The sequence below is a fragment of the Martes martes genome (genome assembly GCF_963455335.1).
Source record: "Martes martes genome assembly, chromosome: 1".
Lineage (NCBI taxonomy): Eukaryota > Metazoa > Chordata > Mammalia > Carnivora > Mustelidae > Martes > Martes martes.
Window position 1 is genome coordinate 196,785,711 of NC_137888.1, and position 19,868 is coordinate 196,805,578.

At 54.4% G+C, this 19,868-nt stretch overlaps 1 protein-coding gene across 1 annotated transcript in view; it reads right to left on the reverse strand.

The window, feature by feature from the left end:
* Positions 1–19,868, reverse strand: part of DOCK3 (dedicator of cytokinesis 3) — a gene marked incomplete at its 3' end in the record, with an annotated part of 615,312 nt that overhangs the window by 2,996 nt on the left and 592,448 nt on the right. Inside the window, exons 40-51 of the mRNA XM_080804908.1 lie at positions 19,192–19,296; positions 15,189–15,330; positions 13,951–14,117; positions 13,712–13,798; positions 13,073–13,252; positions 12,383–12,466; positions 12,144–12,260; positions 9,825–9,946; positions 8,460–8,598; positions 7,806–7,953; positions 3,993–4,111; positions 2,751–2,838 (exon numbers count right to left, since the gene is read on the reverse strand). Coding sequence (XP_080661034.1) covers positions 2,751–2,838; positions 3,993–4,111; positions 7,806–7,953; positions 8,460–8,598; positions 9,825–9,946; positions 12,144–12,260; positions 12,383–12,466; positions 13,073–13,252; positions 13,712–13,798; positions 13,951–14,117; positions 15,189–15,330; positions 19,192–19,296 — 1,498 coding nt within the window. The remainder of the gene's footprint in view (positions 1–2,750; positions 2,839–3,992; positions 4,112–7,805; positions 7,954–8,459; positions 8,599–9,824; positions 9,947–12,143; positions 12,261–12,382; positions 12,467–13,072; positions 13,253–13,711; positions 13,799–13,950; positions 14,118–15,188; positions 15,331–19,191; positions 19,297–19,868) is intronic.

Genomic DNA, 19,868 nt, shown 5'->3' on the forward strand with positions numbered 1-19,868 from the left:
AGCTCCTCCTGGAGACCCGACCACCGACAAGAAATGTGCCTTTACTCCAGTGGAGCCAGGAAGCATAATCTCCCTTTTGGGCTGTCAGGGGCAGAGCAGCAGCTCAGAACCTGCGCACTTGGCCGCTGGCTTTGTACTCAGGCAGTTGTAGCTAAACTGGGCCCCAGGAGTCTGGGGTCTGGGCTCTCCTTGCTCCAGGTACCGAGCAGGGAAAGCTAGGGCCTGAGAAGCTCTGGAAGGGAAGAAGATGGAATCCAGCCTTCAAGAAGGATGTGGTCAGGAGGGGCCCGGCCCCTCCTGAGATAAAGTGGTGATGTCCTTCCTCTTCCTCCCCACTGGTCTGGAACTGGAGTGGGGGCCTGCAGCAGAGCACAAGGCAGAACTCCACTGTCTGAACAGACTCAGTTCTCAGGACTGCACAGTCCCGTGGGATGATGGACGGCTGGTGGCAGGAGGGGTGAGGCAGCGACCGAGTGGACGGGCACTCAGCTGTTGCCTAAAAGGAGGAAAGAATTCTGAATCTGATGAACAGCACCAGGTGGATTCTACCAGAAGTCCTCCTCAGGGAGCCCAAGGCTCCTGAAGAACAGGACAGGCCCATTCTCCCACAGGCTCTCCACAGGATGGGGCAGGAGCTTCTGGGTCCTCAGCACTGAAAAGAACCACCGAATCTTAGAAATTAAGAAGACTGGAGGTAGGTCTGGGTGCTTCCCCAAAAGGGTGCTGACAGCCCATGCTCTCCATGCACATCAAGGCCCTAGAAGAACTGTGGGGCTGCAGAAGTTCACCCAAGAACCCAAAGTAACCTGCGGGCAGGGAGGCTCTGGGGGAAGAAAGCCAGCAACAAAGCGCGCCTGCCTGAGCCCATCCATGCGACCTAGAAGCCATCCAGTTCCCCCTGCAGCCTGATGTCCGGGAGCTGCAAGGCGCATGGATCTTTGCTGCGTGGCCCAGGTGCACTGGGGCTAGTGAAAAATCGAAGCTGGAGTGACTCAGCCTAGGAGGAGGGGGCAACCCCTGCTGTGGCCTGGCCATTCCTCTTTCTCTCTGTCCTGTTAACAGAGGTCCAGGGCTGGCCTGAGGTCCCCGCTGCACAGCCGATAGCCCCGAGGGCAGGCTTGTCTGGGCTGAAAGTTGCTGGTAAAGAGAGATGACCACGAGTGAGAGAGGTGGAGTCCTTGTGGGACTCAGGATCCTGATGACAAGAGAATGGTGACAAGTGCGTGCCGCTCCTGCCCTGGAGGATCCTGGCAGAGGCTACGGGAGTCATCGCTCTGGCCCGTGTGCTCCTACTAGGTGGATGTCTCAGTTGCTGCCTCGAAGCACTGGCGTGGGCGGGCCCGCGGGGGGCTCAGCCCCTTTCCTTCCCACACCTGGGGGCGGGCGTGCCCAGCTTCCTGCTGCAGCCTGGTCTGAAGCCTGATGCTCTTCTGTGTTCAGCTGGCGTAGGGCCCAGCTCTGTCCCCCGGCACCCATTTGAGTTCTGAGCCCGTCTGTGCTCTCGGCTAGCTGTCAGATGGCTCCACATCTCAGGGGAAGAAAAGGCACAGTGGATTTTGGCCCCAGAGGCCTCTGTAACAGGGGCAGGGTCCAAGGGGCTGCATGTTTCGGGGACACGCTGCCTTGAGGCTGGGGAGACATCTTCAGCTGGAAATCTCCATGGCTTTTGTGGTTGAGCACCTGGTGCTGATGCCCACCAGCCACTGAGGCTGTGGACCCCATGTCTGGTCTCCTTAATGAAGACACAGAGGCCTGTCCTCTGTGGTGAGTGACAGAGGAACAATGACAGTGGGGACAGCAGACAGCAGTTGGTGAGGAGGTGCAATGACAACATGATGACGGCTTTGGAGGGACAAGTTCTGATGGGACAGCAGGTTGTACTCCCAGGGACTGAGTGTGCCCTGAAGCCCAACAGAGGGAGGCGAAGGAGGGGACGCTACAGGGAGGAGGGCCAGGATGGGGCCGGGGCTAGGGGGCAGGTGGGGTAGCACAGTCCTCGGATAGGTATTGCTCTGTGTTAAACTGCACTCTGATTCCCATCTGTGGGCCTTTGGGCCAGAGCCTTGTGGGTCCGAGCCTGCTGCTTGCAGCGGCTTGCTGTGGCAGAACACTGGGTCGAAGTCCACAAGCCAAGCAGCCTCTGTTCTAACTGCCTAGTATCATGCCCATGCTGATGGGCTCACAATGGAGAAGATAGATTCACAGCAGCCGCCGGCCCAAGTGGCTGCAGGAGGACTGGACTCAGAGGACCCAGGGCTCCCCTGGAGAACACTGTCTCTGGGGAAGTTCACTTTACCACAGCTGGTTCTTCCCATTCTTCTAGGGGCTTGTTCGGCCATATGCCTATTCTGAGCAACAAGGAGAGGTTCCTGAGGGCCCAAGTTGTGACCAAAGAGGCCGTAGGGCCTGCTGAATTCTGGGGCTGGTTGGGAGGAGCCCAGGGGAGTGACGGCCCACAGTCTGAACAGCCTGTGTCCATAATGGTGGGCTCAGGGCAGGCAGCAGCTGGGGCCTCTCAGAGGGTGGGCCCTGGGGAGGGAGAGCCACAAACTAACAGGATCCAAATGTAGCATCACGCCAGACGTCGGTTTAACAGTGAGCACAGGAGTTGGTCAGGACTTTGGACAGACAGACAGGCCTGGGTGTTGAAGTATGGTGCAGCCTCGGCCAGGTGGTACTTGGGGACAAGAGTCAGACGCTCAGGATGGGGACAGACATGGGGGGAGGCCACCTGGGAAGGGGAACAATACCTTTTTCAGCCACAGACAGATTGGGATCACTGCAGGGTTTGCAGGATCCGACCACTTGCTGGAACAGGGCCCGCTGGAAATTTGGCAGCTGAGGGAAGGAGAGAAATATCAAAGAGGGTGAAAACAACCAGTTATACCTTGGGGGGCAGTGCTGTGGGCCCAGGAGCCGGGACATTTGAAGAGAAGACAGGGAAGTCAAAGCAGTGGTACCGCTCATGCTGGAGATGTGTTGGGAAGCTCAGGCCGGCCCCAGGAAGACTGGCCCTCGCTACCAGGCTCCGAGGGCTGCCATGTCAGCATTGGAGGCCATTCCCAACCATGTCTGGCTGGGCTCCAGACTGTCTCGGGTGTGGCCAAGAGAAAGGACGCGGGCACTTGAGGTTATCTAACTGCATCCTTCTGTCCTGCCCCGGAGGCCCACAGGCAGAAAGGATGAAGGACACTTCACCCCTAAGCACTGGCAGACCTAGCCTCCCAGAGGCGCCCTCATAGGCCCAAGCCTGCACTGAGGGTAAGGGCAGCATTCAAGCCCAGAAAGTCATGGACAGGACCCACTGATCTGATAGGTGACTGCAGAGCAGGCCTGCTCCCTCCACTGGCACAGCCCCCGGAGGTACCACCGAGAAACTGCTGGCATTCTGGACTAGGTGACAGCTGCTTGAAGGTGACTCTCATGGACTCTGATAGAAGGGCAGGTGGACCAGGCAGGGCAAGGAGCTAATCCCTACAGCTTTTGGTTTAAGGCCCCCAGGGAAGGTGTCTGGAGAGCTGTGCAGACGGTGGGGAGCAGTCCCAGCAGGCAGCGAGGGGCTTCGGCTAGATGGAGGTATGGATGCAAGAGGCAGAGTTTGCCTGAGTGAGGGTGCCCTTCACATACACAGGGAGGAAAGTCATCCTCCAGACCTGTGTCCACCATGGCCTTCCCAGGACAGGAAAGAACTGGTTCCCTCTGCTAGACTATTTTGGGCTGAGGAGTCCAGGAGGCAGGCAAGAAGGACAGATAGCTACCAGAGCAATGGTGGCTCCAACCTGCCACCATTCTCCCCACAGCTGTACTCCGTCTGGGCTGCTGGTCCTCAGAGCCACCACAGTCCCTGTCCAGGGGCCCAGCAGCCTTCTGAGGGTCTCAAGGCACAATGAAGGAGGCTGGGATGACAGCACAGAAAGCCTAGCAGATGCAATGAGAGAAGCCCAGGCCGACACACTTGCAGCAGAGGGCAGTCAGGAGTCTGGGTCTACTACCTGTCCGTTCTCCAGGATGGCTGCCGGATACATGGCGCTGCTCGGGCGGTCCCGGTGCGTGGGCAGCAGCAACATCATTTCCCGGGCGTGGCGGTACTTATCTGGCAGAGAGGGAGAGCCTGTAACCAAGTGAGAACAATCACGCACAGATGACAAGCCACAGATGGAGGGCCCAGTGGGCAAGCATCCTGGGGGCCAGGGAATGCAGGTCAGCATCCCCTTGCGGCTGGGGGAAGGATGAGCTCAGCAAGCACAGGAGGAATGAAGCAGAGCCTGCTGGTGAGATGGTGTGGGGGGGGGGGTTGCCCCTGCTGTCCCGGCCGTGGTAGGCACACTGCAGATGGCGGGGGCAACACAGGCCCACTGATGGAGCCCCCTCACCACGCTCAGAGACAGATCATGAGGAGAACTGAGGACAGGAGCCAGGACCCAGAGGGCCCCCAGCACCTGGGGGATGGGTGTGGCCTGGGTGTGGGCTCTCTCAGGGGGCCCAGGCATGGGCACAGGCCGGCTGGCAATGAAGCCATCACACAAAGACAGAGACACTCGGGTAACACAGTGGCACAGCTCCTATGATGCCCGGTGTCTCCATATACTTACCGCCTCTGGATCCCACTGGCCCTGCTCTCACCTGGCTCCCTAGCACTTTTGCACAGAAGCTTCTTCTTCCCAGATTCTGGTCCTCTAGAGCCTGGCCCCTGGCTTCCTGGCTATCCTACTGCAGCTCCAGAGCCAGAATGGCAGGGGTTCCAGGGCCCTGTATTCAGGGGGCTCTCCAGGGATTCTCACTCTGACACTCCCCCTTCAGTGAACTCGGGGGTCATGGAGCTATTCTGGGACTTGTGGGCCTTGAACCCAGGCTCCTGAGTTGATGTGGTTCATGCTCTTCTCTTGTGAGGCTTCTGTAGTGATCTCTGGCCCAAGGGGCTGTTACAGAGGGCAGATGGCATGAGACACGGTATGGCTGGGTCCCCATCCATGCAGCCCATAGCTGCTGGCCCAGGAACCTGTCACCCATGGTCCATGAGGGGGCCTTCCACAGAAACAGACAGAATAACTTGCTAGATTTCCTTGGGAATGGATAACTTGGAAGGCCCTCCACATGTGCCCCACACATCGTGCCAGATGCCAGCAAGTCCATGAGGAACTAGCCTCCTGGCAGACTATGGCTGGCTCCAGTGGTAGAAGGCCTTCTGTGGTGTGTTCTCAGTGACACCGGTTGGCCCCGGGCTCCATCTGGGAGGTGAATCTGCAGCTCCAGAGGCTCTGTCCCTGAAGCCCAGGGTCCCTGGGGCCTTCCTTAGAGCATGTGGTTCTCCCACCTTCAGGGACAACTGACAAAGGTCTCTGCACTCAGCCTGCCCTTGGGCGCTACCCCTCTTGTGCCCATTTAGACCCAGAAGATAAGGCTTACACACTTTGCAGAAGTCAATATAACAAAAATTTGTAGGGGTTGTTTAGAGACAAATGGAAAAGAGCTCCTAATTTCACCAATTTCTATAGTGCCTTTCCAGCAAGGAACTGGATGCTCCCTGAGCCCCAGCAGCCACAGCTCTGGACAGGGCTCCCCTCCACTTGTGTGCACAGAGGAGACCTATAACCTGACACCACACAGTTGGAGTTGACTCTAACACGCATCACACACCAGGCAGGCAGCTGGGACACGGCAGGCAGACTGCCGACCTCGTGCAGCTTGCCGCCTGGCTCACAAGGCCAAACTCAGCTCTGCACACTTGAGGTCCTGCTATGGGTCTGGGTGCTAGGATGGGCGGACAGCAGCCTGAAGGCCCCAGGTGCTCCGCTGAGGATCTGAACCCACAGGATGGAGGCCCCTCTGGTGCTATAACAAAGGGGTGCTCGGTGTTACTGCTGAGATTTTCAACTCTGCCATCCACTGCTCTCTCGACTGCCCTCAGCCCTGGGCAGTCAATCCCACGGGAGCAGAGACTGACGGCTACTTTTCATGAAAATATTTAAACACCACAAGGGCTTCTGTGTCACAGGACTTTTGTACTGCTTGTGTGGTAGCCTGGCTAAACCAAAGGCTAAGTTCCCGCACCACGGAGTTACTCAAGGAGGACCAATCAGAATGCCCGTTCCCTAGGCCCAATCAGTCTTTTCACCACTAGAGGGAGCTGCGTACTCACAAGAGTTGAGAAAGAGGGCAATCGTTTAGAAAGGCCTTGCAGGCCTTTCTTCTGAAGGTTTCCAAATCCACAGGGACTATAGCAGACAGTGTCACTGGGCCTGGTGGGGAAGGCCACTGGTGTCATGACCACTCCTGGGTTGGGGGGGAAATGCCTCCAATGCAAAGGACCCTCCAGAACCCCTTCTCCATGAAAGCCTTCCCTTCACCCATAACCCCAGAAACAGCGTGGACTTCTCTCTTTCTTCTGTGCCCCTAGGGCATCGCTTACTGCATCTCCCATATTTATCTGAAAATATCAGTCTTCCTCTGCGATGCTGGGTCCAGACCTCTCCATCTTCTCTCACAGGCCTGCTGCTGGTAGGCTCCCTACGGGGCCCATGGTTTTCTCCAAATAGGCCTGCACACAACTTGCGTGGATGGTGTAGCCCGCCAGGGAATGAATCCCTGCTCTTTTTTCATTGCCTCTGCCCTCGTCTGCACTTTGGGCCCAGTTCCATTTAGCCCTTTTGTTTACTTTTGTACTTAATGTCTACTCCAGAAAGGGCAGGGGCTTCTGTCAGCCTTTCTCCCTGAAGTTTGGCTCCTGTGATAGCTTGCCTCCAGAGATGGCAACCTGCAATGCCTTCCCTCCAAAAACACACACGCCTCTCCTCACACCGTGAGGTGAAGTCTCATTCCCCACCCCGGTATCTAAGTTGGCCTTAGGGACTTGACCAGACAATGGAATGGGCCAAAAGGGACATTATGGGATTTCCAAGCCTGGGTGATAAGCCCAGGTTGCAGGGAAAGGCCCTACACAGGGACTCAGGTCCATAGCCCCAGCTGAGCTCCCAGGTGACAGTTGCTACCAGCTGTATGAATGAGCCAGCCTAGTTGAACCTTTAGATGCCTCCAGCCTCACGGAACTCAGACTATGGGCTCACGACAGCAACAGCCAGCACCAGGCCAGGCTGGTGAGCTCAGACCGCTCCCTCTGTCACCGTCCCGCACAGCCATCCTGGGAAGCACCAAGTCCGAGTTCCCACAGCCAACTGCCCTTCCACCGCAAACACTTCTGTCTAAAAGGACAGAGGACCAGATTTCACTGTGAGAACTAGGATCAGACTGTAAAAAAGATGCAGGCTCTCAGAGAACGAGACTTTAGCAGACTGGTAAGAAATCAGGCAATAACTGGCAAAGTACACAGTTTTTCACAGAGCCATTTCTCCTGATTAAGCCTTTCTCAACTGAACAAGGTCTTTTTGATTGTTGTTACTTTTTAGAATAACATTTTCCAGGGTTAAGTTCAGCCTTCAAATTGAATTTTCACACTGTGCAGTCATGCTCAATTCCTCAAGACAAGACTCACTGGTACCTTAACTTTTTTATTCTTGTAGATATTTCAACGGAAAAGAACTGAGCTTTCTCATGGACTGTGCGTCGTCTTACTGAGGTGGAGATGTGACAGCCGGCCCCCTCTTTGGCATCCACTGCTCAGAGCAGGGTCTGAAGCCAGCCAGAGAGAGAGCCAGGGCTAAGAACCCTCAAGTCCTTAGTGCTGAAAGGGAACATTCTCTAAGTCACAGGGCCACTTTCAAAGACAGAGCCACAGATGAGAGGAGGACTAGTGGGGCTCATGAGGCCCTGTCCTCTCCCTTCTACAAGCAGCGCCCTGCCCTCCTTACCTCGGGCACTGGAGGGGGCAGAGGTAATCATCTGGGATGGTGCTGAGTGAGTGGAACTCAGGCTGGAGGAAGAAGGGCTTGCCTGGGACGAGGACAGAACAGAGACGTTGGTGACTGAGCCCTGGTACCTGGGGTTGGGATACGCGAGCTGCAAAGGGAGAAAAATCAGCAGGATAGAGGTCTGAATGGCCGGGATTGTGGGACTGGCCCAGAGTTGGCTTCTTCATGCCATGAGGTACCCAGACCCAGTGTCGGATGTGGTAGCCTGGGTCCTGATGGAGGCCAGGCTGGTGGCTGACAATAAGGGTCACCCACGCCACCCGTGGAGCAGGATTGTTGGGTCGACTCTAATGATGATGCCCATAGAGGATGCAGGACTTAACCATCAGGAATGCCAGGAAGGAGGGCAATTTGGAGGAGGGTCTGTCCCACGGAATCTTGAAGAGCAACCAGGAATGAAGCTAGATTTCCTTCTTGGGAAATAAAGCCTAGGAACTGTGATGCAGGATGGTGTGAGGGGAAGGCAGTTTTACTGGCTCGGGGTGTTCTGAATTCAGAAACTGGAGAACTGATGCCAGCCCTCAGACCAGACCAGCCAGCAGAGAGGCGAATCCTCACGGTGCCCTGGCCATTCTCTTCGGGCAGCTCTGGTACCTGCATATGGTGGTATAGGTCCTCGGGAGCCTCGCCCACGGAGCTGTCCCCCAGCATCACCACATTTCCCGCTTCGCTAGATGCGTGTGAGGAGAGAGAGGATGATGAATGGCGGCCTGTGCCCATCAAGTTCATGGGGCTGTGAACGAGAGTGGGAAATAGGGACGAGTCAGGCTGGGAGCTGAGAAAGCTTGCTAGGTGGAAGAGGATGGTATAAAGGGCTGTATGCCAAGCCTCAGCCAACACTGGCTTGGAGGGCTTCATAGCTAATGCTTATATCCATCGGAGGCCTGTGACAGCTGGGAACCCTCACCTGCTGCTCAGGCTTCCCCTGGTTTGTGAAGGCCAGAGGTAGACTGGCAAAGTCTCTACCGGGAGTTTGGTGCTTTATGGCCACTCAGTCTGATGACACCAGCAGTTTCTCAGTTAGGATGACTGAAATGATATGCTGAATCTGGTCAAAGATTCCAGGTCCCCTTGCCATGCGGGGTTGGTCTGAGCCAGCAGCCACCCCCTGCTGGGATCGGCTCCTAGGCCAGGGGTGTCTTCCCATTAGGGGCAAGCTACCAAAATAGCTGACTGGCAACCTCTGTTGGTTTCCCTCCACATCTGGGGTCACAGGTTCGCCAACACTCTCTCAATAGTAGACAGCTCTCATTCACTCCTTCCTTCTCCTTTGTGGAGGCGTGGTCTGTGCTGACTTACTGCTTCCATCGGAAGACAAACCCGGGGGGAGAGGCTCCTCTCCCTCCCTCCTCCTCTGACTGGGCCTTCGTGCCCCTGAGGCTTGGCGCATCTCCCCCTGAGCTCGGATAGACCAGCCATGACCTGGTATGCTTCCACCTCACCATGTGGTTCTCTTCCTTAAGCCAACTGGGGATCCTCATTCCCCTTGGGACGGGGACAGAAGGCCTGAAGGAAGGAGGCCCCTCCAGAGCTGGCACTGGCCCCCTTCCGTGCCCCGAAACCCTGCACTCCAGCCACAAGGCTCTGCTGGTGGGGCTGACCAGGCCAGCCTGGCCGCCTCCTGGGGTGCCTGCACATGGCGGTCCCTTTGCCGGATCCTGTTCCATCGCCCTCCTCACCCCAGCTTGTTTCTGCCTCACAGACTTCTACTTATCATTTAAGACTTACCCCAAATGCCCCCTCCTCTGTGTTCTCACGGTACCATGCACACTCCTCTGTCACCCTGGATGACTGGCTGTGAGCGTGGGTCCTGTGGTGGGAGCGTGTGCTGGCCGTGTGCATGTGTGAGAGGGCACGGGAGCGAGTACACACTCCTACTATCTCAGACTTCCTTGCTCTGACCTTTGCAATCCGGACTGACCTCTGTGGAGGGGACCCTCCCCACCCTACCTGCCATACCTGTGGCGGTGGGTCATCTTGATGCTCTCAGGGCTCATGGGACTATGGGACGCTAGGACGTTTCCCCGTGGGGTGCTGGTGCCTGAACATGCGGGACTGAGCTTGTCCAAACCTGGAAACTCCTGTTGAGACATGAAGGTCCCTTCATCAGAGGAAAGAAAGCGTCAATATGGGCTGAGAGGGAAGAGTGGGCTGGTGGTAAAAATGTCAGAGAGAAAGAACCTGATACTGCTGGCTGAGCCTGCTCTGCTGACATTGCGGGCAACGGCCCCTTCACGACTAAACAGCCCCCCAACCGCACCCGAGTCTAGACCAGAGGCTGAGAGGCCCGCGGATGACCCCACGAAGAGAGCACATCTGGAAGAGCCCGATGCTCTGTGTTCACGGGAGTGTGTTACCGGCATTCTCAGGGCAGAAGAGGAATAAGAGCGGAGGGAGCTGAAGAGGAAGAGCTGACCATCAGCTATCAGTCAGTGGGCCCCTCTTCTGTAAGCAGGGTTTCTTGGATTGCTAAACGGTCCAGCTCTTAGTGATCTGGGTTAAGTTCCCTGTGACATGGTCTGTGTGGAGAGATCGGACCCCAGATCCTGACATTAGTCATTGAAAAACACTACAGTTCTATTTTAACATGATTACATTCTTATTAAGTAGATGGATATCTTGGCAGAAATTTTTGAACCCAAACCCTCCTGGGTGATAGTACATTGGTCTGGGTCCTTGTCTGTGGACTCTGGAGAAACAAAGCACAACTGTCCAGGGTTCTTCAATCCTTCACCATCTGTGGGCCCTAAGTCCTACTGGGGATGCTTCTGAGCTTGGCCTGAAGAAACAGCAGGTTTTCTACCCCCTTCTTCCAAAACACGTGGAAATGAAAAAGAAGGGTAAACTGCAGAGGACACCTCCGTGTGTGCTCTGGAGACACTGATGTATGCGGGTGAGTATTTTCTGCTTTTTGCTGCTGTGGCCCAACAGCCTTGCATGGCGGAGGACATCCCTTGCCCCATTGGTCAGGCTCTAGCCTACCTGGGTCACCTGCTGCAACAGGGAAGTTTGCACACAGCAGAGACCAGCCAAGAATGAGAGATAATGGAATACCCACCAGACTTTCACTTTCTCTGCAATGTTTCACCCTGAAATACCGTGGGAGAATCATTACAGAAAGGGGAGATCTCAGGCTCTGTGGACTTCCCTCTGGAAAATGTGCCCACCTGTCAAACTATGGACAAGCTGCTTCTTTTTTTTACATTTCATGCTATCTATACCTGTGCAGGAATGCTGAGACCTGCACTGGGGGCCTGACATGACCAGAAGCTCCAGCATCAAGAACAAGGCAAGTGAACCCCGATAGGCCAGATCCGCTGAATCTGAGTGGTCCAGCCTCCCTCAGGCCAGTGATCATCCCTGAAGAGGAACCTCTTGTCCGTGATGGCCTTGGCCCACACCAAACAGCCCTGCTTCCCTTGCCATAGGAACTGGGTTCACACCCCTTGAGATCTGGCAGCCAACCTGTTTAGCAGATAAGTTTCTCCAGAAAACACTTGGAATCAGCCTCATGGTTGAAAATGGGGTGAGGGCATATAAAAGGGGGCTCAAGACCATTGAACCCTAGTCCTGGAACACAGGCTCTCCTTTTGCTTGCATGCATCAGTCCTTGGGCTGAACCCTGCTGTGGAGGCTAAGAGGCAGGTTAGAGTCCGAGGGAACTTCTGGAGCTTGGGGCAGGCTCAGAGCCTGGCTGACCCCTCTAAGAGCAGCCAGTACAGAAATGCTACTCACTCTAGGCTTTTGTCAGATGTGAGTCTGAGTCGCCAGATGGGTCTGAGGAAGAGAGAGGGAGGGATGGAAAGGAGGTAGAGGGGAAGGGTAAAGAGAAGGAAGAGGGATGGGGGAGGAGAGGGCATAAAGATGGGAAGGAAAAGAGGAGAAAGGGGGAGATGGGGAGAGGGGGCTGGCTCAGACTATTTCTTATCTCTGTAGGTTCTCAGGATGGAAAATATCTCCAAAGAGATGTCTACATGTGGGCCATATATTTTAGCTCTTTCCTCCTCATATGAAAACCTTTCTTCACCAGCACAGTACCTTGGAAAACATCCTTTGCCCTTGAATCTGACTCCTCCTCAGGGAGGGGAGTGAATGAGGGGATCCAGGGCAACCTTTGCCTGGATACAGCACTCACCTCTGCCTCCTGGCTCTCTGTGGCAGGAGCAGCTTTTCATCCACACCACCCCCCCAACCCCCCCAAAGGCCTGCTGCGCTGGCTTGCTCACTGGGCAAGAAAGGCTGGTTCTGTGCAGCACGGGCCCCTGTAGGGTCGCTTACATGGTAGAGGCTGGCCCGCATCATCTGGAACTGGTCAATCAGCTTCTTATGCAGAGGACGCATCTCTGGGTGCACAAACTTCTCATGAACGGCCAGCCCGACTCCAAGGACATGGACCTATTAGGGAGACAGACGAGGCCACTCTGCAAGCCAGGGGGTAGCCCTTGAGAACTGCCCTGGTCCTGTGGTGCCTAGCTTTTCCCTCCTGGCCACCGGCCCCAAAGCCCCACATGACATACCTGCTCCTGCATGAGCTCCTTGAGCTGAGTGATCTTCTCTGCGTCTCCCGGGTGCTTGGTGATATAATCTTTATCAAAGAAGGCCTGTGAAAGGAAAGGCTAAGTCGGGAGACTCCTTCCAGGACTGCCTCTGAGGTGGAGACTGCCACTTGAAAGGCAGGTTCTGCCTCCTTGGCAGGTGCTCACACCATCTCTAGCCTGGCCTCCTTGAACCTCCTGCAGTCACAGGGGTGGTTTTGGTGCCTAAGAAGAACTGAAGGTAGCCAAATAATCTAAGCCTGGACGCTGGTCCCAGCCCCTCAGGGAGCCTGGATGGCTTGGGGAGAGCAGGCCAGGCTGGTGGCCAGGGTGTGGCGCCAGGCTCTTAGCCACCCGCAACTCCTTGTGAAGGGCTGGGCTCCAGGGCTCCTCCTGGAGGCCACTTAACACCTTCCATAATCAGACGGATTACCCATCTGTCCAAGCTCAAAGAATAAAAAAGAGAAGGTCCAGTGGGAGAGCTAAGCCACAGAAAGGGGAGTAGGAGGGAGCTTGAAGCCTCACCCCAGGACCATTCTGAGTCAGCTGAGGCACCGCCCAGAGAGGGCAGTTGGGAAGGTTGCCCTGGGAGGCTGGAGTCTCAAGAAGAGAGCCCCAAGAAGCACCTTCCCTGCTGGGCCGCCTGCTGCGGGTGTGGTCTGGGCCGCTCACCTCTTGGTAGCGCGCGATGCCCCCGTTGACAGCCGCGTCGATGACGCCGTTCAGGCACATGCTGAGCAGGTTGATGTTGCCGTGCACCTGTTTGTGCTGATACTGGCTGATCAGCGCCCGCAGCTCCTGGTTCTTATTCTCAACTACCTGGATGGCATTCTCCAGAGGGCTCACCTCCACCTGTGGGCACACAGCATACGCTGTCATCCCAGGCACAGTGACAACCCCTCCCCCAGGACAGTCCTGAGAATGCAGGCCCAAGACCAGTGATGCTGATTCCCACCCTTGTTCCCATGGACCTCAGACTTCCTGACTTCTTTCAAATTTTCTCTTCTGATCTGTAGGCACTCAGAAGCACAGTAAATAGTGAAGAACACCAGTTCTGAAGTCAGAGAGCTCTGGCTTTCTGAGCTTCAGAGAACAGCTTCCACATTTGTAAACAGGGAGATTAAAAATCTCTGCTGCCTAGGGGTGTGGTGAGGTTTCAAAGAGAGAGGGTGTACAAAGCCCCTGGCACAGGACTGGCCCGTGGCAGCCTCCGCCACGCAGGAGGCTGAGTCTGGCTTTCTGTCTTCAATCCTTAGAGAAAGGTCCCCAAAGCTGGGGCTGGGGATCAGCCCCCTCTGAAACATGTCTCACCAATTCCCTCCTCTCCACTTCGAACCACCGAGAGATGCCAGGCAAGCTGTGGGTGAGGGTCAGTGTGGTGCGCTCGATCCACAGGCTCTGCAAGGAGGGCACAGGCGGTTACAGGCCGGTGAGTGGTTTCTGCCACACCTGCCTGCCTCAAGGATGACATAGTGGCGAGACCCCGAGAAAGTGGGGCCTCCCCCTGGCCTCACTAGAAGCACCACCCCGGCTTTCCTAGAGTTGTTCACCTTGAATTCGTTCTCCTTGTCCTTGGGGCCTTTGTGAAAAGGCCTGTCATACCGGAACTTCCTCACATTGTTGACACGGTAGAAGCTCTTGACGCGATCCGGGACCCTATCCATCTGCAGGACATCCACGTAATCTGGAATGGGCGTCACCGCATAGATCTGCAAGTCTGGGCAGGAAGTGAAGGGAAAACCCAGACTTGCCAGAAAGGCGGATCTGAGTACTGACTTCAGTCATCCCCTGAAGGAGAAAAGAGCACCCCAGCCCCTGTTCCCGACTGTCAGCAGCGGCTGCATCCCAAGGGCCAGACAAGACCCAAGCACCGTTAGACTGAACTTCCCTGTCTGCCCACTCTCTGGACTTCCCTGTCTGCCCACTCTCTGCCCACCGTTAGACTGAACTTCCCTGTCTGCCCACTCTCTGGCTGGAGAGAGTGCATCTCCTGAACACTCAGCCAAGGTGAGATGTCAATAGCCAAGAAAGCAGGGAGAGGGGTCAGGAGAAGGCAGGTGCCCACCGTGCAGGAGCAAGAAAGTTATAAGGGCCAGGGTTTGTCCACATCACTAAACTATTTCCTGCAGAACAATCTTTTGATAAAAATACTTTTCGGGGTTTTTGTGGAGAAATAACATGGGGGTCCGCCTGCCCTTCCCTCTCTGGAACAAGCCTGTACAGACATGGTGACTGTCATGAGGCCTCCCAGGAAGCTGTGTGAGGGGGTGAGGGGCAGGCCAGTCTTTGTGCCTGGAGACTCCCAAGTGCCACCAAAACCACAGGTGTTCCCTATCTCCTTCCCCACGCCCTCCACACCCACTCCCTGGGCTGTGCCTCCATCTTCCTGACAAACAGGAGTGCAGCAGGGCACAGAGTGGTGGTTATCCCTGGGGCGAAAGTCCTATGGAACCCCAAATCACCCTGCTGAGTGACTGCTCCTGGATGCCTAGGCAGCTCCTTCGCAGGGCAAGGCAGGGACTAAGGTCACAGTAGCAGCCAGCCTAGGTGTAGAGGTCCCCCCGAAGCCCTGCTTCAGGCCCTCCACGGCTAAGAGCATGCCATGGCTGTCTCCGTGAGGTATGAAGGTCCCGCTGAGTGTGATCCGATGTGATGAGGACACACTCCATTCAGGACTGATGGGTAACCTAGCCTGTAAGGCCAACATTACAGCAGAGGGACAGTCGACTGGGTGGGCCTCACCTCCCGGACCCCAGCCCACCTCCCCCAACCAAGCATCAAAAGATACACTGGGCATCACACTGCAGGATGGCGTCGTCGGGGTGGTTTGGGTGCTGCATGGCAACGGCCTGCGGGAACTCGCTGAGCATCCTCTGCTGGAAGGCCTCCAGCCTCTCGTAATCATGGCCACGGCACACGTATTCTTTGTTCTGCCGCGAACAAGAGAGTCTGCTCTCTGCCTTGCCTCTGGCCCCCACCTCCTCAGGGGTGTCAACAGCTACTCATGTCACAAGCATGTCCTAGGGGCCCCTGCGACAGGCATGGGGCGCACAGCACTCAGTCCCAGCCAAGGGGAAGTGGTGATCCAAAAGGGAGAGGGACAGGAAAAGGGAGACTTGGACTGTGATGCAGCAGCCTGGAGGCAGGCCACAGGCTGTGGGAAGCTTGGAGGAGGGAGAGCACCTTACCCAGGAAGGGGTATGAGGTGGGGGGCAGTGGGATTTAGAAAAAGTCATGCCTGAACAGAGTCCTGAAAGGCCCGTCTGGGCCAGCTCCGAGAGAGGAGTAGGTAAGGGTGCTCTGGAGGCTATGGTGTCAACCAGGGCAGCAACAGCCTGGACAAGACAAGGTGCTGAGGGAGGAAGGTATGTGTGGAGAGCTAGTAGGAGGGTGCGGAAGGTACCTGCAGTGGTGTGCCAAGGAGTGATGGCTAGCGGTGCCACCACAGAAGTCTTAACAGGGGGAGCAGTGACCAGATGGGTGCTTTTGAAGGACCACTTTTATTAGCTGGGAGAAAGAGTCCAAATGTGGCCCAGGGTCCAGCAGGTGTTCAGTCATTACTTACTGATGGGCAGTACATCTTTGCAATCGCATCAGCTGGATGAAGTGACATCATCTGAACCACACATTTCCTAAAACCTTGTGTTGTATCATATTTGCTTTGAGTTGGGGCTCAGGTTTTCTCCTAGTGGGCTGAGGACATGATGAGGAGCCCTCCGCCCTGCTGCTCTGCCCACCTCACAGCTGGTCCCGAGGGAATGGGACACACATCTAGACCTCTGGTGACATGTGTCTGCCTGCCTGACTGCCTCACTAGGGCCACTCTGACAAAGCAGCATCACCACCAGGGTATGGCGCCAGGCTCTTAGCCAGCCGCAACTCCTCGTGAAGGAGTTGCACTGGCAGCCCTGCCCCCTCCCCACCGTCACCAGCCCCCTTACCGCCCCCCACCCCATGTGTCTTCAGAGGAAGAGAGACAGAGAGGTCCACGGGGCCAGCTGGACACCCACCGGCACAGGGATGATCACAGACAAGGCTTTGGAGGACCTTAGATTTTTTTTGGGAAAGAATATCTGCCCCCCTTCCACTTCTCTTTTTACTATGGGAGAACTCAGCTAAGTCCCTTGCTTGAGAAGCAGAACTGACAAAAAAGATAATTATAAGGAATTGGTCTTTCCATATCAACTCACAAATGTACAATCCTCACCAGTAGCTGTTTGTGGGTCAAATGAAGAGAAACAGAAATTCCTGCAAGAAGGGAGGGCTGGATGTTTTCCTGTCTCTGTGCAGATTAGTAGATAATCACATTTGTGAAGCGAGGGAGGCAGATGGTCCAGAGAAACCAAGCTGACAGAGCTAAAGTAATAGATGGCCTGTGTGTTCAAGGAAGGTGGGGGACCAGCCTAGCTTTCTGGGGGAGACCCAGCAGGAAGAAGGCACACAGCGTTGACCTTGAGGCTGGTTGTCAGTTTCTAGTTTGCTTGTGTGAAAGCCCCAGCATCCTCACGTGAGACAGATCTGGCTGCCACTGCTTTGTTCTTGGTTCTTGTCATCTATAAGACAAACACCTACTTCCACTGGGACTCACTCCATTTGCCAAAGCTGAACTGAACAGCTGAGGGAAGGGAAGGCAGCATGTGGCTCAGCAAGGCAGATCTGTATGCATGAAACATAGCCCCTAGGGATGGCGCCTTGTGTGGAGATGAGGACGTGCTGATGGGTGACATTTCCTAACACCCACTCTTATTTTTCCTCCATTACTGGTACCACTGAAACCCCATTTGAACATTCAGACCATTGTTTGCAAGCATTGTTTGGAAGGGCCAGAGGCAGGTCCCACACTAAGTCCTACTTGCCAGAAATTGTGAAGTTTCCTGAGACGCTGAGATGCCTTGTGACATGAGCATGTGGGGTGGAAGCCAGGGCAAACTGTGACAGAGACTTCCTGTTTGGCAGGGACAGAAATGGGACATACAAGGGCCTGATTCTATAATATCCAAAATAATGATGTTTTAGAGTAAAATCTGGTTTCTGATATAGAAATTATGGGGCAAAACAAAGAAAATAAAATGACAATAAAGCAGCATTTGCAGACAAAATGAGAAAGAAGGAAGTCACAAGGCCAGAACCATTGGTTTGTCCAAGGACTTTCTAGAGATGATTCTGGTTTCTGATTCTTGTGTGATTCCATCTTTCCCTTCTGCCGACCTCCACTTCCATGGCTTTTGCATGATCTATGCTGGTGGGGGCAACAAAGATGCCACTTCTGAAATGCTTGAGGGGATGGTCCCTCGGTAATGAGCAAGTGCCCCCCTCCTGAGGAGACCCTTTCCTCTTTCACATTCTGCTTCTAGAAATGCTACTGTGGAATGGAACTGGAGCCTTCCTGAGGATCACAATTAGGCAGAGTGGGCTTGCTATCCCTGTCAGGATTACTTGTTTCTATAGAAGTCAATTTTCTTTTTAGCATAGAATGGTTACTGCCTAGGAAATGTGCAAGTTGACCTGCCTTACATCTGAAATGTGGTTAGCCTGGACTCTGTTGCTAGCAGACTGGCTTTAAAAAAAAAAACAACATTTTTTTTTAAGGAGTCATTAAGGCCAACTGATCTGTCGATGTGATATCAAGCTCATCATTGCTCACTGGCTAAAGCAATTTTTCTGCTAAGACAGGATCCCAAACACATCAAAGAGATTCTATGAATGTTCGCAGCTGCTTGTTGAGACTTGTAGACACGGAACTTTAGTGATACATTGGAACTGGGGACAGTCAGAGCCAGTCTTATGTCTCAACTGCAGCCCAAGGCCCTTTCATCAGCACAGCCTCACTGAGGTCCCCGGCACAGTGAAGCCCTCTGGGCTACAGCCCACAAGCCCAGGCTGACTTCTCCTGGAGCCTCTGGCTTTTGTGAAATAAAGAAGAAAATCACAGCTATTCAGCTGGTAGGTCTGCACATCTGTGCTCAGTCATTCCTTCCGCTTTGTTGGTATCCCAACTTAGCTTTCCAGGAAGCAATGGAGAGAAATCGCTGTCACTATCCTGGGCCAGAGAGCTGGCGGCCTAGAAAAGGTTTTCCACAGACAGATCCTATTTGACAGCTCCCACAAATTTCTTTCAAATCCACAGGTTCTCCACCCTGGCTGCAGAGCCTCTAGGGCAGCCAGGGGGAAGAGCCAACATCTTCCATGACAAACCTCACGAAGTCAGTCTACGTCAGGGCTGTACTGGTGTCCTATCTGGTTGAGAATAATCACAATGGAGGATTCCAGGCAGTGGAACTTGAAGTTGGAAGGTTTCTAGAAATACCTATGGGACATTCTCAGACCCTGGTCGTTTCCTGCAGGAATTTGGGTTGGTAAGAAAATCACCCTCATGTATTGCAGACAGCTACAAAATAGTACAGCAGAGTCAAACAAAGTCTAAAGTTGGCAGTCAGTCCAATCAAATAAAGCCAAATGCCTTTTGTTGACTAGTTAGTCCTTCAAAAAGTAGTATTCAGTAGAATAGGGAAAAAGGTTAAAAAAACAGGTTATAGGGGGTGCCTGGGTGGCTCAGTGGGTTAAAGCCTCTGCCTTCGGCTCAGGTCATGATCTCAGGGTCCTGGGATCGAGCCCCGCGTCGGGCTCTCTGCTCAGCGGGGAGCCTGCTTCCCTTCTGCTCTCTCTGCCTGCCTCTCTGCCTACTTGTGATCTCTGTCTCTCAAATAAATGGATAAAATCTTAAAAAAAAACAGGTTATAAATGAATTAGGTGTAGAATATAAGTTCTTGTGACTACCTGAATGGACTCACCCGAAGGAAGAAAGGAAACTTCCTGCCATAGAAGCCAACCCGAAAGAACTCAGGCTCCAGGCGTTGCTGCTCCATGATGTTGTCATAGTAGCTGGCCTCCATTTTCTGTGAATGAGAAAGGCAGTTGCCTTCAGGTTGGCCTGACTGCTAGTGGTGTCCCAAGCAAGTTCTCCCAGGCCCCAGTAGATACCGTCTTTTGGAAACAGAACATGGCAACACAGACTGTGTAGAAGTGAGCCCCTGGCCATGATCAACCTCTCCCCAGGTTGCTGCCTGATGGAAGGGGAAGCCCTCCTACGCAGCGGGTGGACCCAACCCCACACAGATCCAGGATTCTTGGTTTTTGGTCTTTCGGGGGCACACACTGAGCATGGACTCCTCCCACCCCCAAAGATTTCTGGTTTTGGTTGATACTCACTACACCAAGTGACTTTTGGCTAGTTCTAGTTATAGTTGGCTAATAGCTATTCTCAGCACCATTTTCCATCAGCCCAACTGCATTGCTCTTGTTCATCATCTAACTAAGGAGGCTAATAGTCACAGAAAGTCTCAGTTGCCAGCATCATTGGTATTGTTCCAATTTAAGAGATTTTAAACTTTAAAAGTTGAAGTAATAGCTATGATATCTAGCATTACTAAGGTCAGTATGTTTCTTAGTATGGGCTGTCCTGGCTTCA